General features: G+C 44.5%; 1 protein-coding gene and 1 long non-coding RNA gene across 3 annotated transcripts; one reads left to right on the top strand and one right to left on the bottom strand.

Annotated features, from left to right (window-relative positions):
- Positions 1-107: 107 nt before the first annotated feature.
- On the bottom strand, positions 108-27,006 carry LOC104696101 (zinc finger CCCH-type antiviral protein 1-like). Of its 2 annotated transcripts, XM_039571299.1 has the most exons (15): positions 26,613-27,005; positions 22,811-22,943; positions 19,943-20,195; positions 19,716-19,832; positions 19,266-19,334; positions 18,627-18,695; positions 16,325-16,426; positions 14,866-14,989; positions 13,493-13,658; positions 11,571-11,691; positions 10,910-11,006; positions 10,422-10,485; positions 4,733-4,863; positions 2,772-2,923; positions 108-2,195 (listed from the first exon to the last, which is right to left on the bottom strand). In XM_039571299.1, exons 1-15 carry the CDS (start codon positions 26,891-26,893, stop codon positions 1,552-1,554), a joined length of 2,523 nt encoding a protein of 840 aa, XP_039427233.1. In that variant the 5' UTR covers positions 26,894-27,005; the 3' UTR covers positions 108-1,551. The 2 variants fall into 2 exon arrangements, with proteins under 2 accessions (XP_039427233.1, XP_039427234.1); XM_039571300.1 differs by lacking the exons at positions 108-2,195; positions 2,772-2,923; positions 4,733-4,863 and adding an exon at positions 6,446-7,020 and having other exon boundaries at positions 26,613-27,006.
- On the top strand, positions 9,417-14,576 carry LOC120411932. The gene is made up of 3 exons (XR_005604523.1): positions 9,417-10,192; positions 11,359-11,455; positions 12,798-14,576. It is a non-coding gene; the product is annotated as an uncharacterized LOC120411932 (long non-coding RNA).
- Positions 27,007-27,823: the final 817 nt, after the last annotated feature.

Below are 27,823 nucleotides of genomic sequence, written 5' to 3'. Positions count from 1 at the left end.
CAGTTCCCTGGTTTAGAAACACTGAAGGAAGACAGGGAGCACAGGCAGGGGCTGGCTCACTCAGTCTATTTGGTCTTGCCATGTTTATGTAAAGACAAACTGCATGCTGAAAGTGTCTGAAAACAAGTTTTATTTGCAAATACAGCAAGCTCAGTAATTCAGGAACTCTACAGGCAAACGAGAGATCTTAAAAGTGTTAAAACCTTACCTGCACGTTTTCATTTAGTTCTAAGTCATTTTAATAAGCTTTTCTGGATTTCTCTTTTCCCTTCCTCTTGGGAAGAACTTGAAATCTTTTGAGTGGTTGACAGATTTGCATCACAGATGCAAAAACCTTAGAAGATATTGGTGTTTCTGTGAGCCTATCTGAAGGTAAAAATTACTGCTCCTCTATCCTCACCACCAGTTTCCCTCTGAACAGCTGAAGTGCCTGAATATGGCATTTTGTACAGAGGGCCTTCACTTCGATCCAATTACAGACTCCCTGCTAACAGCTAGTAGAAACCACACTGGTTTCTGACCCAGGATCACCCAGAAAACACAAGAGGATCCTCACTTGTCAGCACACTGCCCCACGCAAGTGGGCAGCAGAACATGCAGACGGTGCCTTAGGACAGCAGTTCTACCACTGGCCTCGAGAGAACCTAACTGGTCTCTTTCAGTTCCGTTCTACGTCTGGAAAAGCGAAAATTAATGCACACAAACAGGACAGAACGTTTTTATGCTCCTTAGAGGTTTCTCCTGTCCTATGGCGCTACGTGGCCACATCCACTGGAAAGCCTGGCTCGTTGGGACACAGCCTTTGTGTCCTTATGGCCATTAGCTGCAGCCAAACTACCAAATTTTGGCATCTGCTCACACATTGTGGCTTTTACAGTTTCAGATGAGCTCTGCTTTTGTATATGTTACAGCAAGTTACTGCAACTTTCCACAAAGAACCTGATCCAACAGCTTTCTGATCCATCTGCCATTGTACAGATGAAAATTCTCGAGAATTAACAACATGGATTTAAAATACGCTTTTTCTATTTTTGTTTACCATTTTAACTTGAAACTTGTACCAGCATTAACAAGAAGTGCTTTGAAAACAAACTCAAGTCATTATTACCTACACTGAACTGTTTATAATAATGTTAGATGAGAAGATCAAGAACAGATGAATTCTGCACTGGCTACTAAAAACCTGAAAGCTTCCTTAAAAACTACTGCACTGTTAATTTTTCTTTTAACTGTTTGCAAAGAGAAATCCTCTCTATTTTTTTAGATGATGCATTTACAATTATTAACCCACAGCAGTTATAACATTCAATTTCCCATCCCACAATTCTGATTTTCCTGCTATGGTCATCAAAATGTCTATGCTTCATTTAAGAGAGGAAGAGAAGAAGATAAGGCAGTCACAACAAATGTAGCATGTGCCTTGCCAGCCCTCCTCAATGCAAAAATTGTTTGGATTAACATTCTAAAGAACTGTATTAAAAAGAAGTCACCAAGTAGGAGAACACCTGCACTACGGAAAACAAGATGAGGGACACAAACTGCCACGTTCCTCTAAGATATAACACATTTTCTTCTCTCCTCTTTACACTCACTTATTCCCTCTGCTTTATACACTCTTATTCCCTCTGCTTTATACGGTCTTGTTCCCTCCTCTTTACACACTCTTAGTCCCTCTGCTCTATATGGACTTGTTCCCTCCTCTTTACACACTCTTAGTCCCTCTGCTCTATATGGACTTGTTCCCTCCTCTTTACGCACTCTTAGTCCCGCCGCTTTATATGGACTTGTTCCCTCCTCTTTACGCACTCTTAGTCCCGCCGCTTTATATGGACTTGTTCCCTCCTCTTTACGCACTCTTAGTCCCTCTGCTTTATATGGTCTTGTTCCCTCCTCTTTACACACTCTTGTTCCCTCCTCTTTACAAGTGCTTATTACCTCTGCTTTATACTCTATTAAGTACTCAGGGTAAATCTGGTGTTTTTCAAAGACCACAAAAACAGAAGGATTTGACTCATCATCCACACAGCTGTCATAAAACCACAGCCTGTCAGCAGACTTCCTTGGGGGACGGACATAGGTGGTGTTGCCTTTAACGTAGTCTCCAACCAGAACTCGAGCCACGAACATGAAGTATCCCTGCTGCGTAGCCTGACAGTAGGCATGGGAATAGGAAGCATCTCTAGCAAAGTAACTTCCTAGAAAACAAGATGAGAACATGGTTGTGGGGAGAATCTATACAGTGACAGCATAATCTGAGCATCCTCTGGGTTTTCAGGAGGTATCTGACCCAATTTGCAGGACTTCCCTTACTCAGAATATCACTGAAACTTTTGCAAGAGAGGGGATTGCACTGTAATTTCCAATCAGAATTTGCTATTTTAGGATTAATTTTTTAAAAGCTATACCAATAAGCACACTACAGGTCTGTGTGTTATGATGAGAGGGACAGACAAGAAAACATGAGGACCTTCCATGATCACACTGAGGGCATGCACACCCCTCTGCTCCCTGCCATACAAAGTAATTTCTCTTGCAAGTTAAATTAATGACCTCAGACATCAGAAAATGCTACCTACAGCAAACCCCTCCACTAATGCTCTTGACATCTTGTGAGAAGACTTACCCTCAACCCAAAGCAAATCCTGGCCTTCCTCAGAAGGATCGTAATACCAATTCTGGGGGTTTTTTCCACCTTCTATAGTTAAAGACTTCAGAACTTTGATTGCTTCACTATCAGGGGAGTCTGAGCAGCCATCTCACTTTCTACATACCTTTCCCATAGTTAGTTCCATTGTTTCCACAAATTCTCCAGTCAAAGTTCTGAGTGCAGATCGTTTTCATGGACATGACGTCAGTTCCATGGAACAGGAGTTTTTCCTGGACTTCCTTTCCTTCATTTTCCTTTTTCATCTTCTCCTTTTGCCTGACAAAAAATGTGAGCCATGGAAGAAAAGGGAAAAAGAGGTTTTTTAAACAAATCATACTATGTAAATGTTCATGTAAATGTCAGCTGGATGAGGTTTCCAGCCTGCTCTCTCCTCTCAGAAGACAAGACATACTAGCAGCATGATGAACGAGATGAGCACTCTACTGATACCACTGCTCAGCAATTCTAGATCATTCTGGCTTTACTCAGGGAATGTAACACTATTCCAGTCGCCACTGTACCAACCTTTTGCTCCTCTGTAGGGTCCTACTGGATGTGCTTTAAGGTCTCTTGTCCCTTCCCACCCAAGCTCTCAGTGGAGTGGAGGCAGCATTAACCACAGAGGCTCTGTGCTTCCACAGTAGCTCAAAGCTGGAGGCAGCTTGTGCTCCGTGCCACAGCCCCAGGTCCTGCCCCTGAGAGAGGTCAGTGCTGCTGAGGAGATGGGGCCAGGACACAAACCCAGCCTGCTTTCCCCACTGCACACCTCGCTGGTTGAGGCCAGAGACAGACTGAACAGGGTCAAAAGAGAAATCACAATAAAAGGTTCAACTTGTATTTCCCATCATTATTCCACAGCATCCAGACACCTTTCAGGTTTTCAGAAGCTGCTGAAGTGGACAAGACAGTAATATTCTTCAGAAAGTCATCAGCTACAAATTAAGCAGAGCCAGGCAGAGGGGAGAATCCTTCCAACTTGTAAATTAGTAAAGTTAAGAGTAATGGACTGAAACTTGTTCATTGAGAACTTCCTGTGAGGGTAGGGAGGCCCTGGCACAAGATGCCCAGAGAAGCTGTGGCTGCCCCATCCCTGCAAGTGTTCCAGGTCAGTTTGGGCGGGGCTTGGAGCAACCTGGGATAGTGGAAGATGTCCCCGCCCATGGCAGATTGGATGAGCTTTAAGGTCCCTTCCAACCCAGACTACTCCATCATCCTCTGGACTTGGCGATGTTAAACTCTGCTTGCTTAGCTTAATTACCTCATTGGAGGAGGATAAAAAGTATGCACTATTACACGTTTTGAAGTCTCTTATGTTTTGCTAGATTAAAAGGTTTTATGAAATCAGTAGCTGATAACTTTCTGGGTTCCATCATTTTGCAGGTGAAAGCACTTATTTGAGCAGTATTTTTCTACTCCATGACCATTCCTCGAATACTTACTCTTGTTTTAAACTAGACAACTGTTCTAAGCAGCAGCTTAATCTTACATCAAACTAACATGAAGATGGTTGAGCCCCAGCTCAAATCTGCTGGTATCCAGCTTGGCCTAAGTACATGGAAATCAGCATCACTGATACAGATGCTGTAAACCAGAAAGGAGCTCTGGAACTCAGAGATCATTAAGTTAAAACACAAGGATTCTTTCTCAGTGAACACTGACTTTGTTCAGCCAAAGTACCTTAAATAAATCTGACTGGAACAAAAAGGCCCAAGCCTTAACCCTTTTTAGCATTTCATATACTCTAATGGATGAGTATTTGTAACAGACAGAGCATGCGTGCAGCAGGCAGTCATTGCTCCATCCCGAGACAGTCACTGTTCCACATCTCTGTGGGTATCCTCATCCCAGTTTTGCATCATGCATATCTCTCTCTCCATGCTCCTTTCCCCCCTCTTCCAAGGAGCCATGCTCCCATAGGAGCACAGCGTTCTGTGGAAGGCCTCACACACCAGCTTCACTCCCGAAACTGCTAATAAGTCATGTTAAAGCACAGGTGGCAACCTCCTTTCCTTCCTAGAAAGCACATACAGGACAACCTGTTCTTGGAGGCTCCCTCCTCATAAGGATGGGGAAGAAAATACTAACCACTGAAAGACCTTCCAGAGGGATGGATTCTGAATCCTCTGTATTTTAAGGATGCTGTAGTTTTCCATAGTCTGATGAAACAGCTGCTTTATTCGGTTGTATTCAGAGGTCACATTACTCATCACCACTGCCTATAAAATACAAACCAAAGCAAAAGAAGACATGAGGCTGCAGTGAGCTCAGAACATGCAGAAGCCTAATTTCCAGCAGATACACTTTCAGAAGGGTCCCCAAACTATGCTTAGAAGGGTAATTTATTGCTTTAGATCATGACTATGTGAATAAATAATAAGTAAATCAGTATGTCCCTCCTGCTTTTTAAAAGGACACCTCACCTCTCTTCAGGAAGGATGCTGAAAGCATCAGTTAGAGTATCATCTCCAAGAGCTGACACCTGCAACTTTAAATTTTAATGAAACAGAAACTGCAGGAAGAAACCTTGACAGGTTATTCCAGATAGTGTCAGTTTTATATCTAAAGCTAATCAGGAACAAAAGATGTTAGATGTTAGCATCATTTGTAACCAGACATGTATGGGAGCTTCAGCTACTAAAGATGAAAGAAACGAAACACAAACACCCTCCTGGCATTGTAGTGCCTTAACTTTTCAAAGTTAGAACTTAGAAAGCTTCGCTTAAAATAGACACTTCAGAAAAAAACCCTACATTTCTAAACAAATGTACACTGAATACCTGCTTAAACACATACCTCCTTTCCCAAAGGAAACAAAGTCTATTTAGCCATTATCCTTTTATTTATTTATCCGTATGTTTTGTGTTTAAAAATCCATCAAGAAATGCACATTTTCCCAAAGAGAATTTAATGCAAAACATAATTAAAACATTCCTTGAACTCTTCTGCTTGCTTATGTCATGCGTAAATTTTCCATTTTTCTCTAAAGTAACCTGTGTCTTTCCTCCAGAATCTTCTAGTATTAACATTTATCTCCATAAACTGCAAAAGTATGATGCTGGCAGGCTGATGTCACCTGGTAATACTTCCACTTTACCACAACTTAAGCCACGTGGGGACTCAAGATGACAAAGTGAGATCCCAACATCCCAAAGTGTTTTAAGGAGGAAAGCTGTGGCCATCCTAAAAGGTAACAGGAAACCAGTATCTTACCCTACCAGGCAAAAGCTCCCTGTATTAGAAGGCTTAGAGAGAAAATAGGATAAAACTTGTGTTTCACAGCTACGTTTAAGTACTTACTAATGAAGAGATCAGTCACAGGAAAGTATTCTAAAGATTAAGAATAAAGTCAGCTGCACAAGAAAGAACTATTTCTTTGAATTTATTTAAAAGCCTTTAAAATGTTGAGTGAAATTTCCCATGTCTCAATACAGGAGCATTTTCCAAAGCTTTACAGCACAACACATAAAACAATCAGGATGTGCAAGTACTGACTGTCTGCACAGTCTGTGGCACCACAGCCCAAGCTGCTCACCATCACCTACAGGATGAAAATCATGTCACTGTATTTCAGTGCAACATCTTTTATTTTGAATCACAGAATGGTTTGGGTTGGAAGGGAACTTAAAACTCATCCTGTCGCAACCCCCTACCATGGGCAGGGACACCTTCCACTGGACCAGGTTGCTCCAAGCCCTGTCCACCCTGGCCTTGGACACTTCCAGGGATGGGGCAGCCACAGCTTCTCTGGGCAACCTGTGCCAGGGCCTCCCCAGCCTCACAGGGAAGAATTTCCTCCTGATATCCAATCTAAACCTGCTCTCTGTCAGTGTGAAGCCATTCCCCCTTGTCCTGTCACTCCAGGCCCTTGTAAATAATCAGCTCAGCACAAGGCAGGTTCAGGGGCAGGGCATGTCCAGCTCTCACCACCAGCACTCGCAGGTTCTTCTCCCAGGGCTGCTCCATCTGTTCATCCCCAGCCTGGACAGATCCCCAGGGGTTGTCCTGACCCAGGTGCAGCACCAGCACTTGGTCTTGTTAAACCTCATGGGATTCCCATGGGCCACTTCTTGAGTTTGTCCATGTTCCTTTGGATGGCCCTGTCCTTCAGATGTCTCACCTGCAGTGTTCAGCTGCAAATTTATTTATATGTGAACAATTCCTGCTTAAACTACAAATGTGCTATTGCTATGCTGCATCTTTCAGGCACACGGTGTGATTCTTGGGGTGTCCTGGGCAGGGACAGGAGTTGGATTTGATGATCCTGATGGGTCCCGTCCAACTCAGCATATTCTGTGATGCCATGATCTCTTCCTGAGGAACTGTAGCCTTTCTAGGTAAAACAGAGGGTCAGCCATGTGACACAAGGCCTAATCCTGTAAGAAAGGTACTTCCATTATTTTATCATATGATGGCCTCCAAACAACAAAGCCTGTTCTCCTTTCCATGAAAACTTTGTGGGGTTGTCCTTATTTCCCCCAAGGATGCTTCCGGTGCTAATAAAGGACCACAGCATCACATTGCTGTTGAAGGCTGATACTGCATAGTTCAGCATTTTTCACCTTTGGGCCTGAAAAGGAAAATCCCACTGATTGTGCGCGTTTGCTACCCTGTTATCAAGGAGCAGAGTTCCCAAGGCAGAGAAGGAATCACTGCCCCAACAGCAATTCCCACCAGTGTATGACTGCACAGGGGCGGTACTCTGTGACTCACACCTTGAGCTCTGCTTCACTGGGGTTTTGGAAGGAGCAGAGGTGGTGCTGGTGACAGTGACCCCACCACAACTGATGTCTATAAAATACAGACACTCTTCACATTGCATCCTGTGCCTGGTACGTGCAGCAATCCTTGGCCTGCGTGTGGCCAGGATTCAGCAACACATCAGCCACACAAAGACTAATCCTCTGACAGGAAGCCACACATCCACTGCACACTTTTTTCAGTTGTACATTAAAGAAACAATTTTAAACCCAGCATGAAGTTTCAGGACATAATCAATCTTTTTTTTTCCTTTAAAACATTTAACAATTCCACTTTGTTAAACGAAGACAGAGAAATTCACCCCAACTTTCCAATCAGTGTTACCAATTTCCATTGTGCATTTTATACATCTCTTTCTACAGAACTACTCTCAATGACTTACAGATTAAGATACTGCAATGCTTGAAAAATAAGCAATGTTACCAAAACACAGCTGCTCATTATAAGCCAAGATGACTTTCTGCCTATCTCACAGGTTCCTTTTTAAAATGGATCACTTCCAGCACAGCAGATTTTGCCAGGATTATTTGTCAATGTCTGAAGAGAAGGCAGTTCATCGAGTTGTAGCTGTCAGCTCTTACAATGGTCACCACAAGAATGCAGAATCCCAGCCACTCCCAGTATTACCTACTGCAAAAAAACAAGCTTAGGGTCTCACAGAAAGATTTAATCTAGCCCAGGCTTTCCCTTTTACTGCCAACAGGTATCGTGGGCACTGTCACTTTTCCTTTCCTGTGAAAGGTACTCAAAAGTTAAGAGATGTTTTCTTGGGTGCCAACTCAGCAAGCAAACTGAGCTCTGGGGAACAAGGTGATCCTTCTAGTCACACATCCCCACATGTACAACCAGAAGGTATTATGGACCTGAGCAGTGCATTCCAAAGCCTCCCACATTCACCCCAGTGACTCCAGGAACACCCCAACAAATGGACTCAATTAAAATTCAGACAAGTTTTCAGAGCAAGTATGGGAAGCAGTTAAGTACATACAGCTCAAGACACCTAAAAAGAGCTACCTGTCTTTCTGGCATTCTTTAGAAAATTTTATGCTTAAGATGCTGATAAGCCAAGGGAAGAGCATATTCCTTTGTTACTTCCACTAAGCTCCAAATATCACAGGCAAATCTTCAAATGGGCTGCCTGCCAGATTCCCACACACTCTCATCATTATTTGTTAGGGTTTTAAGAGTTCTCCTAGTTTTTTTTTTTTCTGTTGAAGGAATTTTTCCCTATATACATGTTGCTAGGGGAACAAATGGCCGAGTACTTAAGAAAAAAAAAAAGAACCTGGCTGTTCTTTTTGTTTCACCTGGGTGTGTGGGCAGTCAGTCTCTGTGCTCGAGAGAGAGGGAGTCTGCTTCTTCGGCTGCTTTTCCTCACTACTGGAGAAGCCCCGGGATCCCAAGCCCGCCTTCCCTGCCCCCCTAGGAGCCGGGCTGTGGCCGCCCTGCCCTGCCGTTGCTTTGAGCCTTTGCTACGTTGTAGCCGTGCTCACCCTGCCTTGCCCAGACCTCCGGGGGGCTCCCCGTTTGGATACATCTCGTCTGCCACCCAGGATTTGTGCTTGTCCCTGCCATTCCAGCCTGCTGTTCCCAAGGGTCCGGCCGGACACCGGGATCGGCTGCCCAGGGGTTTGTGAAGCTCCTTTGTCCCATCCCTTCCCGGGATCCCAGGGCACCGGTGCCGCGTGCTCCCCGAGCTCGCTCCGGAGCGCCCCCTGCAGCCGCGGGGGAACCATCGCACCTGCCCTGCTCACCGGGAGCCGCCAGCGCCCCTGCCGGCTGCGAGCGGAACTGCACCCGAGGGGAAAGGGCCCGACAGCCGAGACGGGATGGACTGGGTTTGTGATTGTTTGCTGTTACTGCCATAGTTATTGCTGCTTGTTTGACTGGTTATACACATACAGATATATAATAGTAAAGAACTGTTATTCCTATTTCCCATATCTTTGCCTAAAAGCCCTTGATTTCAAAATTATAATAACTCGGAGGGAAGGGGGGTTACATCTGCCATTCCAAGGGAGGCTTCTGACTTCCTTAGCAGACACCTGTCTTTCAAACCATTATTTCATCTTTTCTTTCTGAAAGTCATAATTCAACAGGAGGATCTCTCTAACAGTTTTATCTGACCCTGTCGTCTATGCAGTAAATAATCAAGTGTACTTTGCCATCAAATCTTGTTAAACCACTGTCACCTTCACTATCAAACTTTGTTAAAAGGCAATTTTATATTAACATAGCACTCCTTCTCTCTTGTGAGGGAAGTGCTTTACTCCACCCATGACACTGACACACTGACACACACTGGTGTTCCTTAGCCCCCAGGGTATCTGAGCCAACACAACCTGGTCAGCATCACACAAGATTCTGTGACACAGTCAACAAGGAAAACCTCTTACGCTCCTGTTCCTCAAGCAGGGTCAAAACCACTACACAAAAGGCAAGTGTAACACGAAAAAGCCTTTTTTTCTAGCACCCTGTCGTACTTCCACAAACTGCGCTGCTCTTCCAGAAGGACTGCAGGACCTAGTAATCTAAAAAACACCCACACATTTTGGTCTTGGTAGATCAAATAAGAACATAGACTTTGGGCTGACAGGGGTTTGGGTTGTTTTGTGGAAGACATCACTGCAATGTTTTTTTATTTTATGGTTGTAGATCTTTATTTCTACCGTTTCTTGAGGCCAAGGTCTGAGCTCAGATCTCTGATGTATGTGACAGTACTGGAGGACATAGAGATTTCCTTTCCTGGCTCTCCAATCCAAACTTACTCTTCCTGTCTTGAATTTGGTGAGTTTTGGGTTTGCATGTAGATAAAAAGCCTAAAATGCAGTTGAAGTTCAAGGCAGTTAGGCACCTGTTTCAGGAGCCCTTGGGAGATCACCTAAATCTTTAGCACACCCACCCAAGAAATGACCCCTGTCCCTTTTTAGCATCTACGCAGTTACACTTGATTCAGTTAAGCTTTGAATTGTGCCTTTCCATTAGAATTACAAGAAGGGGGAAAAAAAAAAGATACCTTGTATCCCAAGTCAGGCAGTGCAGATGCATCCCAGTGGCTAGGACAGGTTTGATTTGGAATGCTTGCAAACAGACAGAAAATGAAGTGTTAGTAATTCTAGTACTGCTCCAAACATTCATATTTGGAGCATCCAATTTGGCCAATTCCTGTATTTAAAAATTAACAAAATAAACCACAAAGAAACTGGGAAAGAGCCTCAGTCTGTAAGCTGGGCTCTGTATGCTGCCACTCAACCACCACAGGCCTCTTGCGCTTGCTTTTTTAAGTAACAACTTAGTGGCTGTAGTACCTGGAGTAACATGTACCCCAGGCAGCAGGTGATGCATCAAGACTGTAGTTTGTGATACAGTTTCTGTTGCTCAGTCCCATGGATATGCTTTCTCCAGCAGCACCTGTGCTCTTTGTACAACCACTGCCAGCACTGGCAGCCATTTTGCCTTATAATTACTTCTAAAATACAAAAAAAGAACCTAAAGAGCATCTACCTTGTCTTTATCTTCTGCACATCTTCAGAAGACACAAATTTTGGTCGCCTGCAGACCTGTCTTTGAGTTTTAAAAGCAGTGTTTGTCTGGGTCATTTCTTGAGGAGAAAAAAAGAGCAGGAAAAAAAGCCATGAATAAGTCTACAAGATTGGGTCATTAATTAAGGACAGTCATTCTGTAATGAAAACTGCATATTCACTGTCAATTCTACCTGCTGAGGAATAGTTGCACAAAGGCTATATAAGCTTCCTGTCTTTCCTGTAACTGTGTGATTGAACCTGTGCCTATCTTGCTTGCTCCCTCAAGCCACTCATGCTCTTTAAACATTGCTACAGCAGCACAAAGATGCTTAACTCTTTTAATCTATTTTTTACCATCCACAGAGTTAACTTACTTTAGTTAAGATTTACTATGACTTTATGTGAAATCCATGAATCTTTTTATTTCAGGTTGGGAATGAGTCTGGAGAGTGTGAAGACATAAGGGGGGAAGGTTACTTTTGTAAGGAATTTCCTCTGGGCCATCACTACCTCACTTCCACTTCCAGTAAGTGAAACTGGTGGTGTCAGGAAAGGAAGTCATAGCTTCTAAAAGCTGGGAGACTTTGCAAGACTCTGTAAAGCACTGTACAGTTGTAGACGAGAACATGTAAAATTACTACCTTTAAAATTGAGTTCGTACTGATGCTGGCCAGCCTGGAAACGTACAACACCATCTGGATTTGCTTGATATAAATCCTCGATTACAGCAGAAGATGGTGGGGTCACGCTGTTCCCTTCTTCCTTTGTGGGGAGAAGAGAGAAAAAGAAAGAATGAGAAGTATCACATTCAGGACTAAACCTTGGATAACTAGCTGGGGTAGAGGGAAAGAAGAGGCAAAGAGTAGGATGACAAGGAATCTACCCAGAACTATGGTGGCCTGAGGCTGAGTACTGAACATTTGTAACATATGCACAAATACATAATTAGTAATGATGGACACACATATATTTCATTTAAATTCCTGTAACAAGTTACACTGGTTTTGCCTGGGGTAGAGTTAAATTTCTTCCCAGTAGCTGGTAGTGGCTGTGTTTTGGATTTGTGCTGAACAGAGCTGATAACACAGGGATGTTTTAGTGAGTGCTGAGCAGGGCATGCACAGAGCCAAGGCCTTTTCTGCTCCTTGCCCACCCCACCTATGACAGGACTGGGGGGCACAAGGAGTTGGGAGGATACACATCCAGGACAGCTGACCACAACTGGCCACAGGGACATCCCAGACCGTATGGTGTCAATCCAGTACACAAAGCTGGGGGGAGGAGAAGGAAAGGGGAGACATTTGGAGTGATGGCATTTGTCTTCCCAAGTCACTGTGACCTGTGATAGAGCCCAGCTTTTCTGGGATGGCTGAGCACCTGCTTGTCCAAGGGAAGTGGGGAACGAATCCCTGGTTTTGCTTTCCTTGTGCACACACGTTTGCTTTGTCTTTTAGTCTTTATCTCATCCCACGAGTTTTCTCACTTTTACCCTTCCAATTCCCTGTCCAGTTCCATGGCAGGGGAGGGGGCGGGGCTGAGCTGCCACTGGGTGTGATGGGTACACTCGACTCCTTACCAAACCAGTGTTAGTTTGGTTCAGGCTCCAAAGCAAGCAAAGGCCTAGGCCAAGAACTTTTCTAGTTCAAACTTGCTCTCTGAAAACCCGCAGAGGAACAGGGTGACATGGTAAGCATTGATGCATATGAGCTGGGAAACAAACACTGATGATATGATTAATGCATGAATAGCAAGTGGTTCTTCCAAGACTAGTTTGCCAATGAAAAATAAAGTTGCAGGTGTAAGGAGTCTCACTCTTACCTTTTACTTTGCTTGTGATTTAACTATGACCCAACCACTTCCTTCCACAGATTCCACAGAGCCTGAGTGGGCTCCTTGCAAGCACACCCTGCTAAGGAGCAGCTGCACAGCTGTGATCTCTCCCGGATGTGGGACACCTCTCAGGGTGACTCTTTGAGGCTGAGTACTCTTGGAGGTTACTCTCTGAGTCTTTTAAACTGTGCTCTACCCAACACCTTTCCCTGTGTACTTTTCCAAGTCCCTGGATCACCTTTGTGTTCTATCATTTGTGCTGCTATACTGTAAACCATATGGGGTACACTCATCTGCCTTGGGGGAAGGTGAGATTCTGTATTTATTTCTTTTCCTGCATTTTTCAGATAGATTACTTTCTCATCAAAGGACTTGGACATACAAGGAAAAAGACTGCATTTGATCTGAGAGAGCAGAGCAACCCTTGCATGTCCAAGGAAGCAGGGCAATGTTTAGAAAAGAGGCAACTACTTCCCACATATCTTAAGGACAGTGTATATATGTTAAATCTCTCTAGGAGCCATGGACAACTCCAAAAGGGAGCTCTCTTCCCTCTAGCCTGTCAGCATTTTATCATGTCTGTTATGAACAGCTGTAGCTTCACCACCTTACCCAACTGTAAAATTCAAGCACAAGGATTCACTTAATTAATCCTGCTGAGAAAAGGGGAATGATGCAGAGAGGTTCCACATATTCCTGCAGAAGTGACTCGAAGCACAGGATGTGAACTCACCTGTTCTCCATATTCAATCCACTTGTCTTGGTTATTCTTCCAGTACCAAATCCACTGTGTGGTCAGTACGAATGTGGGTTTTGTGACTGATGAAGGTGTAGAGAGGCGTCGAACCAAAGACGAAGAGCAGGTCATTGTCTGGAAATTAATGTTCCTACTTGCCATGCTGCAAGGACAAATTCAGGTTTATTATAGTTAACAGTGGATATTTTATTCTCTAATCCCTAGTTTAAGCTGGTGCCATTTTCTTTAATATAATGTGACCAAACTTAATTAGATCTGAAGTAAGAGTATTTATTTCTCACAGCGCATGACAGCTCTGAAAACCATTTCCAAGCTTCAGAAGTGAACTCTGGCCTGTGAGACAACAAACGCCATCTCAATCACACGTGGCACTGCCAGCTTTACAGTGTCAGGCTCCAAGTACAGTGTGGCAAAAGGAACTTCTGTGATAACTAAGCGTGGTTACAGTCTTTCTCAGTACAAAAGCAAACATGGAAAGCATGTGACTGAATTTGCCAGCAAACACCTGCAGCTTACAAACTTCGTTCTTTTTCTGTGGTTACAAAGGATGCAATCACAGCAATCACAGCTGTGAGTTCTGCAAACTGCATTCATCACTGGAGCCACCTGGGCTCTTACTTCTGTGAGGCTTGAAAAGTTAACTCCCAGGCAGAAAGATTTTGATAGCAGCCTCCTTTTGGGAATATTGCTAGTGATCTCCAGAGAACTGCAAATCAAAATCATCTGGTGCCTTAAGAGGCATGGGCCAAAACTAGAATACCGTTTTGTGAAGCTGAACTTGGGGTCCCCTATGAATCCAGGTGGCTTTGAGTGGTACTTTTCAGAAAGGAGTTAAAAGGAAAACACACTCTTAAAATAGAAAGAACACAGAAAAAAAAAAAGGATGGGCTCTCATATAAAGGGCATTTCATAAAATGTCCCTAGGCACATAATAGATGACTATTATTGTTATTACAGATACTAGCTCTACTAGGAAAGAAATAGCCAGAAGGACCAGCTCTGAAATGTTGTCAAAAGGCCCAACTTCATTACTGTAAATAAACTGATCAACAATCTGAAATACTAGTATTTTAAACACTGTACTCCACTCGCTTTTTACCTTGTACAGAGTTTTAAATGGAAGATACAGTTTTCTTATTTTTAGAAGACAAAACTGGGGTGGGATTTTCATGCAATCACTCTCACTTTGCTTTTTCGAACAGAAAAATTCTCATTTTTACATCCTCCCAGCTTCTGAGAGGCTCAGTAACCAGAAGCTGAGAAGTCAGACATCTTTAGGAAGAAAACACAAGTTTTCCTACACAGGCTCAATCACAATACCCCAAGCAAGGAGTCCAGCATTACTATACCTGCTGTTCTTTGGGTCACAATAGGCCCTTTCAATTTCCTCCACCATGGAAAGTTCATGCCAGAAGAACCCATCATATTTCTCCCATTTATACGGCAAATGGTAATGAACAGATTTGCATTTATCTATAACAAAATCAAACATAGTCAAGAACTCTGCAATCATTAACACTGAGAGTAAGACAAGAAAAAACCAGAATAGAACCAGCATCTTTTACACCTTGAGGCTTTCTCTCCCAGGCTTTGTTATACCCAATGAAGACAGAGTGCTGAAAACAGAATGCGAGTGTGTTTCTGCGGTCTTACCAAGAAAAGCAACATATATATGTATATACACACTGCCAAACGTATTTGAAAGACACCAGAACCTTCCCTTTGCTGAGACACAACACTGGCAGCTGGGAGAACAGTGCCACAGATAGGAACTGCATGTTTTGTGCCACATAACCATGTGTCTCAGCTGTAAAAAGTCGAGTCTACACATCACATAAACACTCTGATATATTTGGTTCTCTTTTCCTTAGTCCCTTAGAAATCATGGGGTGGTTGCCAAGGCCTGACTTCTGACACTCCACATCCAAGTATGGGCCAAATGCCTTACATCTTTCGAGCCAAATGTGGCAAATTAAGCACACTAACACTCCAACAGTTACTTGAGTTAGGTATCTGGTGGTCACAGTATGGCTGCTTTGAGCCTGACCATCACAGTTTCACCCTGTACACCATTCACATTATACAGGGTCTTGACAAAAGACCACATTGTCAGAGGAGTAGCAGTCCTTTAGAAACTGACTGGACAAGCTCACGGAAAGAAAATGTCATGGTACCTCCTCATAATAAAGGAAGAGCCAAACCTGGGGGTTAAACGACTGTTCAGGGACAGCCCCCAAACACAATTACTTATATTCTTCCCTCAGACCTCTGTTCTGGCCACTACCAAAAAGACAATGGACTAGATTTATCTTTAGCTTAGCTGGTAAAAGTACTGTGTTTTTTTAAGATGTTTTAACAATTCAGATCACCTTTTAAAGGACTTAATGAGGGAGAATATGGCTATTATCTGATGTACATAGGATACAGCAGAAATAAAGGGTGGCATATATTTACCAGCTGTCAATGATGACAGCATAAAGTCAGCTCATAAATTGCTCCTCTAGCCACAGAAAGGGTGACACTTCATATTTGAAGAGCTTTGCCACAGGAATATACCCAAACCCTGCCCCCATCAGAAGGGCTGAAATAGCTTGGATTACCCAGAGGAAAAGGGTTTAAGAATACCATTTGGCATTTTTCTGATTATGTTTGTAATTCTGACAGTGTTTATTAGTGACTTGGAAAGAAAAGAAACTACTGAGGAGGCACAATTGCCATCAGCACTCCATGTGCCACCACTAGCCCAAGCCATTGAGCAGGAGTGCCTCTGCAGAAAACTCTTCTCCAATGACTTTTCATAAAGCTTACCCTTGTTTTTGCAGTACTTCCAGACATAGAACAAACAGATCTCATCAGAGTTGTCTTTTTTGTTGTCCTTTGAAGCTTTATCAGAGGAATTTCCCTTTTTACCTACAGCAAAGAACACAGAAGTCCATATCTGCTCTTAGAGAAAGATACTGCATTTGGTACTTCATCCCAGAAATAAAAAAGATTTGACTGCAGTAGCAAAGTCAAGCACTTTCAGGATCTGATTATCTCCCATACAGCCCAACACAGAACTCAGGGCTTTGTGACTGAACAGTAAACCCTGGCACTGGAAGAAGTCTCAGTCAGGAAGGGCAAGGGAAGTGTCAGGAAGCTCAGAACAACACAGGGTGTGACTGACCATGCTTCTTGCAAAGAAACTGACTTTGTCTCCACACCAAGGGGACCAGAGGGTGCATAAATGGCACTGTCAGCTGAGCAGACTGACTGAGGGGAGAAATGTTTCTCTCCAAGTCAGCCAAACCAGCATGGGGGGAGCGAACACAGGGCGCAGATGTATTAAACCTGAACAATCAGCCAAAGAATTTTGAAGACAGCAACAGGCTTGAGATGGTTTCAACTTCCCCAGGAACTGGGGACACCCAGTGAGTATATATTGTGACACTGAATGTATTATACAGAGCTGCAGCGGGAGTCCCCTTATTATTGTGATTGAGCTGCTGTTGGGGTTTTAGGAGCTCTCCCCGGGTTTTTTTTCTGTTAAAGGAATTTTGCCCATAAGTGTTGCTAGGGGAACAAATGGCTGGGTACTTAAGAAAAACAAAAGAGCTGGCTACGCTTTTGTTTTCACCTGGGTGTGTGGTCTCCCAGCGTTAGGACAGAGAGGGAGGCTGCTTTCTTCGGCTGCTTTTCCTTCTGCTGGAGAAGCCCCGGGATCCCAAGCCCGCCTTCCCCGCCCTGCTAGGAGCCGGGCTGTGGCCGCCCTGCCCTGCCCCGCCGTTGCTTTGAGCCTTCGCTACGTTGTAGCCGTGCTCACCCTGCCTTGCCCAGACCTCCGGGGGGCTCCCCGTTTGGATACATCGCGTCTGCCACCCGGGATTGTGCTCGTCCCTGCCATTCCAGCCTGCTGTTCCAGCCTGCTGTTCCCAAGGGTCCGGCCGGACACCGGGATCGGCTGCCCAGGGGTTTGTGAAGCTCCTTTGTTCCATCCCTTCCCGGGATCCCAGGGCACCGGTGCCGCGTGCTCCCCGAGCTCGCTCCGGAGCGCCCCCTGCAGCCGCGGGGGAACCATCGCACCTGCCCTGCTCACCGGGAGCCGCCAGCGCCCCTGCCGGCTGCGAGCGGAACTGCACCCGAGGGGAAAGGGCCCGACAGCCGAGACGGGATGGACTGGGTTTGTGATTGTTTGCTGTTACTGCCATAGTTATTGCTGCTTGTTTGACTGGTTATACACATACAGATATATAATAGTAAAGAACTGTTATTCCTATTTCCCATATCTTTGCCTAAAAGCCCCTTGATTTCAAAATTATAATAACTCGGAGGGAAGGGCAGGTTGCATCTGCCATTCCAAGGGAGGCTCCTGCCTTCCTTAGCAGACGCCTGTCTTTCAAACCAAGACAACTGCACACTGTAATTGCTATGTTTTTTAAGCCAACATTTGTATTTTGTTTCCAGTGGATTTTGCATCACTTTGCTACACCAAAAGTGTCACTACTGGACATGGCTAGAATAAGACGTAATTTCCTTCATAGCAACCCATATGATGCTGTGTTTTAGATTTTTGACCAAAAACAATGCTGTCAACACACTCATGCCCCAGCTTCTGCTGAACAGTGATATACATCAAGGCCTCAGCTTTTCACCCTGCCCCCAGAGCAAATAGAATCGTCGGTGCACAATAGCTTGGGAGGGGACACAAGTGGCTGGGAGGGGACACAAGTGGGCAAAGGACCCAAAGTCACCAAACATTCCATACCATATAACATAAAGCTTAGTAATAAAAAGGAGAAGAGGGAGTTTTAGGAGGGTTAGCTACCATTTGCTAGGAAACTGGCTAGGCATCAATCTGTGCATGGGAATCAGTGAGTGACTGCCTTTGTACCACTTCTTTTGCTTGGTTTTCGTCTTCCACTTATTATTTGGGGGTTTCTTCCCCCCTCCCTCATGTTTACACTCAAGTTTTTTTGCCTTTATTCTTTCTTTTCTCTTCCCCCTGGGGATCAGGGGGAAGTGAGCAAGTGGCTGTGTGGTGGTCACTGAGGTTAGTCCACAACACCCGCATAACATCAACTCTCTTTAGATAAGCATATCTCAAGACTGGAGGGTTGGAAACAACTCATACCTTCACCTTTATCTCCCGCTTGTGTTGGCAACTTGTCTTGACTCTGAACAGATACGGTGCTTCTGGGACCTGCATGAGAAGACTGAATGAACAGCACTGCTGGGCCAGAAGCTCAGCTACCTGGCAATATCCCAATCTCTGTGGAGAATTATGTCCATCACACATGTAATTTGATATGAAACATTACACCATCCATGTGTGGAATATCTAAAAGAACCTGTGCAGAGAGTACTGGACTTTGATAAGCTTTAAAGCCAAGGCCCTTCTGCCCAGAAGAACAAGAGGTTTACAAGTTGCTATTCATTCACTGGAAGGTCTATCAAGACAACAGCTCTACTGAAAAGCTTTACTAGTTGCCTAGGGACAGAAGGCAAGGAAAGATACTGCATGCACAGATACAATTCTGTCACCTTCCTAGGAAGGAAAAAATGTGTCCAGGACAGTACAGAGTGCTGCACAATGTTTGGGCAGAAATTCCAACACTGCTCCACTGGCCATCTGGTACCATGGATTTCAGCATACAGTAAGGCAAGCACATAAGCTGCACTCAACTACCACTGAGAGCTGTCAGGCTGTGTGAAATCAAATCCCAATGAAAACCACCAGTCTCAAGACTGGAGGGTTGGAAACAACCCATACCTTCACCTTTATCTTCCACTCGGGTTGGCAACTTGTCTTGACTCTGAACAGATACGGTGCTTCTGGAACCTGCATGAGAAGACTGAATGAACAGCACTGCTGGGCCAGAAGCTCAGCTAGCTGGCAATATCCCAATCTCTGTGGAGAATTATGTCCATCACACTTTTTAACGTAATTTTCCACCGGCACTCCACTGCTGATACAACAGAGGTGCAATGACAGTTACAAACCCTAGCTAGTCACAGTTATTGCCAGGCACTTGGTGTTTTGCACACAGTATTTTAGGCAGCAAATGTGCAGCTCTCCCTCCCACATGATTGTGCCATGACTTACTCCATTCTTGCAAGCACATAATAGCAGAGAGCAAAGAAATATGTACATATTGCAGGAGGAGAAATACAAAAGCTGATTCCACAAGGGAAGAGTTGGTACTATTATCTCGATATTTACCTTGTGAAGGTGGCACATGCGGCATGGATTCCACTGTTGGCAAAGTTGTCTTCAGTTCTTTAATCCTTGTAACTGCTGGTTTTTTCCTAAAATCATTCCTTGGTCTGGAGTTATGTACTGAAAGCATCGAAAGGATGATGGGGTTTAGCAGGGAGGTATGGCAAGAACAGTTTCTACCTCTATCAAACTCAAAATCCTGTTTAAGACCACTGTTTCTTGCAACTTACCATACCCATTCTTCTGTTGCCTGTTGAACTCCATGTGCTTGTTATCATATATAGTCTGGAAGTTTGAAGCTATCTTCCCATCAATGCCTACAGTTTCCAATACTCTCAATGCATGGTCATCCAAGATGTTATGGGACATTATGCATCGAGGAAATTTACATGTCCCGTAGAGAAAGTGTCGACAAATATGAAGCTTGTTGCAGTTGTTTTGCTGCATACAGTGACCACCTTTTTTGTTGTAAAACTGGCAGGCCTAAAAGAGGGGAGGATACAATAGGAAATGGAAAAGCACATTAGAATTTTTCTTTGTCCTAGAGGCACGCAGCTTTAACAGCAGAAAAATGGTGATTAAAAGGCATGTGCAACTTCTTTAATCTAGACAGATTTCTTGCATAGAAGAGCAGGTACTTAAGCTGACTCATGCATTTTCAGTTTTGAAGTTGTGCATGTTTTGTTTCCAAGAAAAGCCAACCCAACAAGCTTAGGAGTGACAAAAATGGATGCAAGTGCAAAAATGGTTGCATAAAACCACACTGGTTTACAGTTATTCTATTTTGAAAACCCCTACAACATAATAAACAAGAACAAGTATCTCCATAAAAACATGTACACTGTGTCAAATGAGTTATTATTTCATGGAGCTGAAACTGAATTTGCACTTCCTATTTGTAAAGCTTATTCTGCATTGAAGATTTGAGCTTATAAAATGGTAAGGAGAGTGCTTTGAGATTAGAGTACATATGGGAAAAGCAATGCACTTCTTTATTCCTCTATGCACCAAAAAATAGGTACACAGAGAATCAGACCAGGGAACAAGTCACAGACCAAAACCTCCTTCATATTGACCACTAAGCACCACAGTAACAGTTTTGCTGCCTGAGCAGCCAGTAACAAGAAAAAGCTTCTTTGAGGAGGGGACACAGCTGTCTGGCAGAGAGCCCCAAAATCACTCTGGGACTCTCACAGGCCCCCTCCAAATCCGTCCTCCCAGGAGCCACCAACCACTGCTCAGGGACGATGAGCTGGGCATCAGTCAACAGGTGGGGAGCAACAATACTGGGAATTACTTGTTTCTCTTGGGTCTTATTAATATCTCTCTCTCCTTCTCATTATGCTTATTATTAGTATATTTTATTCTATTTCAATTATTTTAGTATCCTTATCTCAACCCACAAGTTCTACCTCTTTTCCAATTCTCCTTCCCATCCCATCAGGGTGGGAGAGAGCAAGTGGCTGCATAGTACTTATCTGGGCTTAAACCATGACAATAGGGGATCCACTATTTAGCTACATCAAGAAAGCACACTGTCCCTTTGCATTTGCCAACAAACAGAACCAAAAAACAAACAAAACAAACAAACACAACCATCCCCCACCCCAACAAACAAACAAACAAAACAGGAGAGCCAGAGAGAAGGTGAGAGTTAAACCGTGGTACTGTCATGTTTTTCTTACCCTGAACCCAGTTCAGGTCACAGAATACCAAAGTGTCCTCTTGCTTGAGAGCTTCCTACATACCATGTCTTCACCCACACAACCTGCATTTCTAAGCAGGAAACAGCCAAGTTGGCTTTTACATCCTACCTCCCAGCTCTCAGGCTTATGAATGCCCTACATTGGTCACAGTTTTCTCTTGGTTTTGCTATTTTACTGCATGATAGGAGTTAAAGTGCCCAATTACATGTAATTAATGATGCCTGCCAGGGGCAGATTTCTAGTAAGCACTTAAGGGTAATACCAGCCAAGGATAGTTGCTACTATCTGCTCATTATTGGGAGCGATTAATAATTCTCCTTGCTTATCACCACCATGGCTTCTTCAGTCTGCCAGTAAAACATACTTTAAAACGCTACACAAAAAAAAAATCTATTTTGTCAAAGTCCAGCACTTTCACAGCAGGGTACAAAGAAACAACAGAACTGTTGTATCAACAAATCTGTGGAGATTATAAGCTGCAAAAGACAAGGGCAGTACTTCGGTAATTTCTTAACCAGGAGCAGCTGTAGCCAGAACAGAGTATTACTGACTTTGAAACAGCCATACCTTGAAGACAGTATTGCTCTTATACACATAGGCTGAACCAGAATGGAATGTTCAACCCAATTTAACAAAATCAATGAGTGGCATACAAACTGGACAAAGGTTACTTCGTAGAAAGTCAGTGTACAACAACCCAGTGCACTTTGAAGAGCCAGATTTGACACACAACTGGCTGCAGTCATTTGGTCATTTTCTGAGATTCTTCTCATCTCGTATATCCTCAAGCACCAAAATGTGCAGGCCTACAAAGACTGGAAAAGGAAAGGGGGCCTCACTTCCTCATCTTCTCATCTCATAGAGAAGAAGCAACCTAGAGGAGTGGGTTTTGGTCATACCTTTTACCCTGTAAGCATGTACAGTTATTGTGACCTTTCAACTCTCTCCTGCTTATCTCACCCTTTGTAAACCTCAGGTGAAGCTGCTGACATTTTTGTTTACTTGTTTTGAACAGCTTTATGGCCGTCCTGTTGAGATAACAGAAATGAGACACAAGACAGGCTGTAGCCTTGCTGCCCACCTCCTGCTATCAGAAGGCAGGCCTTCAGACATCACAGATGACAGGGCCTTCTCCAGATGCATGTCTTTGGGTACTTATTAAACAGTTTTACTGCTATGAGGGTGGTTTTTTTATTATTTTTTAGTACACATCCCTTTCACAGATCTGGCTTTATGCTGTTTGACATTGCCATTCCCATTCCGCCTTCATTCTCACTAATCCTGTTTCATATCTTAACAGCCTGACATTAAGATCAGAACTCCATATTCTCTCTTGCCCTCTCCCATTCCTCATCAACAAAAACTTTCTCTTAAGACATCAGTACAACTTACATCAGGGAGGAAGAATGCATCGTTTTGGAGAAGCAGGACTTGCAGTTCATTCTCACTGAGGCCAGACAAATCGTGATTTCTTAGAACTTTTTTGTTCTCAGCATTCATGATGTCATGCGAGTACTTACAAGAGCTGCAAGAAAATACACAGAAATATCAGTGTTTACTCCTTTAGTCAAGTTCATTTAAAGAAGAACCTCAGAATACGTGCAGCTTGGGAGAAGCCATGAGAAAAAGGTGGCTTGGTGGGAGTGTCTGTGAACATTTAGATGGTGTCTGTAATTAGCTAGAGAATGGACCAAACAGCAGAACTCCCCTGTGAAATGCAGTGACCCTATCCTCCTAGTTTTAAACTTCAGTGCAGCCAGACCCCACACATTCTTTGCCTCCAGGAAGATCCAAGCCAAGTCACATGAACTAAACAGCTGGAGGGAAAGTTAATTTTAAAGGAGTACACCAACAATGCCCGAAGTTGCAGCACCCTCGATTTTGTGAACATAAAAGGCTGTTATCCTAGGGATGGCAAGTAAAGAAACATGCAAGACACTGCACAAAAGTGACAGTGAAGCTGAAAACAACATATTTTGTTATCTTCAATAGCTGTAAAGTTTTATTTAAAAAAAAAAAAACAAAATCAAAAACAGGTAAGAAAGTTTAACTTCTGAGTTTTGATTAAGGAAGCATTTAAACCACAATAATGAAGACAGCGCTGCCACTTACAAAGCCAAGAGAAACGTCTGATGAGTATGAATTAGAGGGAGATTGCAGATTTTTTACATCTATTTGAAAAGGTACTGCAAATCAGTAACAGAGAGGAGACACATAGTCCATCTGTGCATTAATTCAATGCAGTAAGATACAGCTGCCTCGTGTCTTGCTCTTCCAACACATGATCTGATACAGCTTTATGATTAGACATACTCAAACAGTAAAAGTACCTGTTAATTTACCAGATTCAAGTCTATCCCTTTACTCTTTCAGCCTCTAGTTAACTCCTGAAGCTCTCCTCATGACAGTTTTACCTCCAGGTGTGTCTGATCCAATCCTTCTGTACAGACCCTTGTGTAGGTATTTCTCCCCTGACCCCTGCTACCTGTTGGACACATTCTTCGTCAGCAAATAAACAGAAAGGGCAGAAGTGTGCCGTCTTTGGTCCTGAGAAACAATCTTCCAAGGATATTAGATGCTGTATGCATTCAAATTAATGGCTATGAAGGCAGATAAGCTACAGAGGATCTAAGGTGGGAGCCATCACCAGTGTTCATCCAGTCAACTCCAGAGTTCACCGACAGTCAGACAGTGATCTACATCACCTGAGTCTGTATTTCCAAGGCAAAAGTTTAAACACTCTACAAATACAATGATAACTACACACTTGAGTTTAAGAACACATTTAGGCAAAAAGAAAAAAAAACCAGTAAAAAGCCATTTGCCAGACGTTATTTAAAAACAGGATTAACTGGACTAAAAGAATGATTCCACTAAACAGAAGACCTGAGTAACTTGCCCAGACATTCTTCTTTCCAGGGATTCTAAACCAAAAAGGATGCAAGACCTAGAAGCAAGGCTAGATTTTATCTTATCAGTTAAAAAATAGTCTCTGTCTTGATCTCTGCAGTCCACCTAGCAGAATTTCTGCCCCCTCATTTTAATCAAGCTCCCTCCCATGAAAGGTATACTCTTTGCTTTATTAATTTTTAACACATACCAAAGTGATTTTAAATACTTAGTGTTATTGAGAGGACAGAATGGTTTATCATTATGAAGAGGATTGCCTCATTGCAAACTTTCATTCACACAAAGTCATCCCTCATGAGTGCCTACACACGTGAAGGCATTTCCAACAGTGAACGCCCTAGGAGCTTATTGTATTGTCTGTAATGTAACAAAAAAAGAGAAAATCTTATCATCCTAATGATGAGAGAGAGACATGGCTTTTCCCCTCCATGCTATCCAGATCTAACTGCACAGTGATCCATTTTGCTGGGGCAGAAGAGGAAGGATCCAGTAGGATCATGCGTATTCCTAATGCTGGATGAGACAAATGAGTGAATGATAAATGTTGTCTTTCGCATATATGATTTTATCATTTACAAGTGATAATGTACTATGCAGAAATAGTGTTAAGGTAAAATATAGAAGTACTATGCAGAAATAGTGTTAAGGTAAAATATAGAAGTAGAAACAAGATTAGTGTGAATTGTAACTTCGAAATAATGGTAATATGTTGGAGAATGTAGTAATAAATACATGGTAATAAATGTCTATTAGGTTGACAAACTACAGAGCCAGAAACCAGGACATCTTAAAGAAACAAACAAGATAAACCGCATGCATCCCAGGAAGTCTGTTATCTCATCAAAACTCACAGCTCCCAAGGAAACTGTCAACTACAAATTAGGTTGGAGACTGAGGAGGCACCGGAGGAGGGTGCCTATCTTCAATTCTGAAGCTATCCAAAGGACCGAGACAGCGTGCTGGCGGAAGGAAGGAGGCACAGACTAGAGAGGGGGGAAAGTTGAGTGAGGTGTAAATTACTTTCTGGGCTTAATGAATATGTAACAGTTTAAAGAAGTACTTAAGTTCACAGAAAAATGGAGGTGCGCCTCTGCCAATATTGCTAAGTGCCCCAGCGCTGTAATATGCCTTTGTTCTACTAATAAATGTTCAATACCATGCTGCTGAAAATTCAGGTCGTGAATTCATTTATCTCATGCATCAATACCAGACCTGGGGCTTGGGGGCTTAAGCTACAAAGTTCTTCCATCAGACACTGTCATGGGAAAGCTGGGTTGCTCTTCTGCATTTGCTTTTGGTTTCCTCTATGTTTTTTAAACTAGGTACCACCTTTGGCCACCTGTGGCTAGAGAGGCTGCCAGGCCTGTCCATCCCACGAGTCCTCCATATTCCAGAAACTGGGACTGATGTACCTGGGCGATCAAACAGTGCCTCTCAAAGAAAGGGCCATAAGCCAAGCAGTGACGTACAGCAAAACTCAACTTTTGTAACTCTCTGGAGCGAAACCAGAGGACATGTCAGCACTTAGCTTTTTCCTTCTGAGAAATAGGTATAAACTATTTCACCCAGATGACAGGGGGGCTGAAGGACGGGTGTGGAGATGACTAGATTTAAACAAACAAACAAAAAAAGAAGGAAACCAAACCGAAACAAATCGTCGGCTTCTACCGACACAGGGAGAGCAGGACGAGTCCTTCCGGAGCAAGGATCCCCCGCGGCTGTATCCGAGGTGATTATTGCCCGCTCCTCCCGGGACACCGGGGCGGGAGCGGCACCGCCGGCAGGGCTGGGGATGTGAGGGGGGTTATGAGGGGTTTGGGGAGGGTTGTGAGGGGAGTGAGAGGATTGGGGGGGTGTGAGGGTTTGGGGGGCATGAGAGGGGTTGTGCGGGAGTTGGGGGGTGTGAGGGGTTTGGTGGGCATGAGGGGGGTTGTCCGGGAGTTTGGGGGTGTGAGGGGTGGAGGTGGGGGGTGTGAGGGGGTAGGAGTGTGTGAGGGGTGGGGGGTTTGTGAGGGAGCCTGGGGGGTGGGGGTGGGGGGTTGGGGGGTGTGAGGGAGTTTGGGGGGATGTGAGGGGGTTTGGGGGATATGAGCGGGTTTGGGGGGGATATGAGCGGGTTTGGAAGGGATGTGAGGGCGTTTGGGGGATGTGAGAGGTCTGGAGGGGTTGTGAGGGGTTTGTGTGGAGGGGAGGGTATTGGGGGGCGTGTGGGGATTGGGGGATGGGAGGGGATTGGGGGGCACCCTCTGCCGTCTCCACAGGCTCCCCGCGCCCCCGCGCTCACCTGGGCCGCAGGTGGCACCTGCCCATGAGGTGCAGCTTGCAGAGGTGCAGCCGCTCGCAGCCGTGGCACTCCTTGCGGACACAGACCCGCACGTCCGTCACAGCCAGGACCTCCGTGCCGCCCTCCACCACCAGGAACCGCCGGGGGCCCGCCGCCGACAGCGTGTCCTGCAGCTGCGGCGCCGAGAGCCCGACGTACTCCTGCAGCTCCCGCAGCCCCAGCCGCCCGCCATGGGAGCACAGCGTCTGGGTGAGGAAACTGAACACGGCCGGGTCGCTCATCCTGCCCCTCCGCCTGGGACCGGACCGCGAGCGGGAGTGTGGAAGAAGCGGGACGGGAACAGGACCAGGAGCAGGAGTAGGGCGGGGACTCGTCGCCGCCTCTCGGCCGCGCTGGACGAGAATCGAAACCGAAGGCACGGGCGGGCCAGCGGCTCGGGCCGCGTTGGGGGCAGGGATCCGCCGAGCCTCGAGGCCTTCTTGGCTGAATATCACATAGGAAACTAATAATGCAAGAAGTGATGGAAAGGACTGTGAGGTTTCCTTGTTACTATTACAGAATCGCAGAGTGGTTTGGGTTGGAAAGGACTTAAAGATCATCTGGTTCCGCCCCATACACTGGGCAGTCTCCTTCCACTAGACCAGGTTGCTCCATGCCCCATCCAACCTGGCGTGGAACACTTCCAGGGATGAGGCAGCCACATTTCCTCACCTTGCAACTTTTGCTTTCTCTACACCAACATGAATCTAGTACAGGGCATTAAGCATATAATGCAGGATAAAACACATAGCATACACAAGTAACTCAAGTATTTATGTGGTGATGCCATTAATTTTCTTTCTTCCCAAGTGGCAGTGAGCTGCTGATCAGTGCTGTTTGCAGCAGTATCCTGGCAGGGCTGTGAAGCTGTGCTTGTTTTGGCTGGAGTAGGGTTCATTTTCTTCAAGTGGCTGCTATGAGGCTGTGTTTTGTTTGCTATGAGGCTGTCCTGGACACAGGGATGATAATAGAGATGTTTTCATTATTGCTGAGCAGTGCTTGCACAGAGCCAAGGCCTTTTCTATTCCTTGTACTGCCACACTGGGGAGGGGGCTTGGGGTGTGTGGGAAGCTGTGAGGAGGGACAGTCGGGAGAGGTGACCCCAAGTGACCCAAGGGGATTTTCCATACATAAGGCATCATGTTCAGTATACTAGGGAGGAACAGAGAGGG

This window comes from Corvus cornix, chromosome 1A, assembly GCF_000738735.6.
Source record: "Corvus cornix cornix isolate S_Up_H32 chromosome 1A, ASM73873v5, whole genome shotgun sequence".
Taxonomy (NCBI): domain Eukaryota; kingdom Metazoa; phylum Chordata; class Aves; order Passeriformes; family Corvidae; genus Corvus; species Corvus cornix.
The sequence above is the reverse complement of the archived record's forward strand: the minus strand, read 5'-3'. Positions and strand labels throughout refer to the sequence as shown.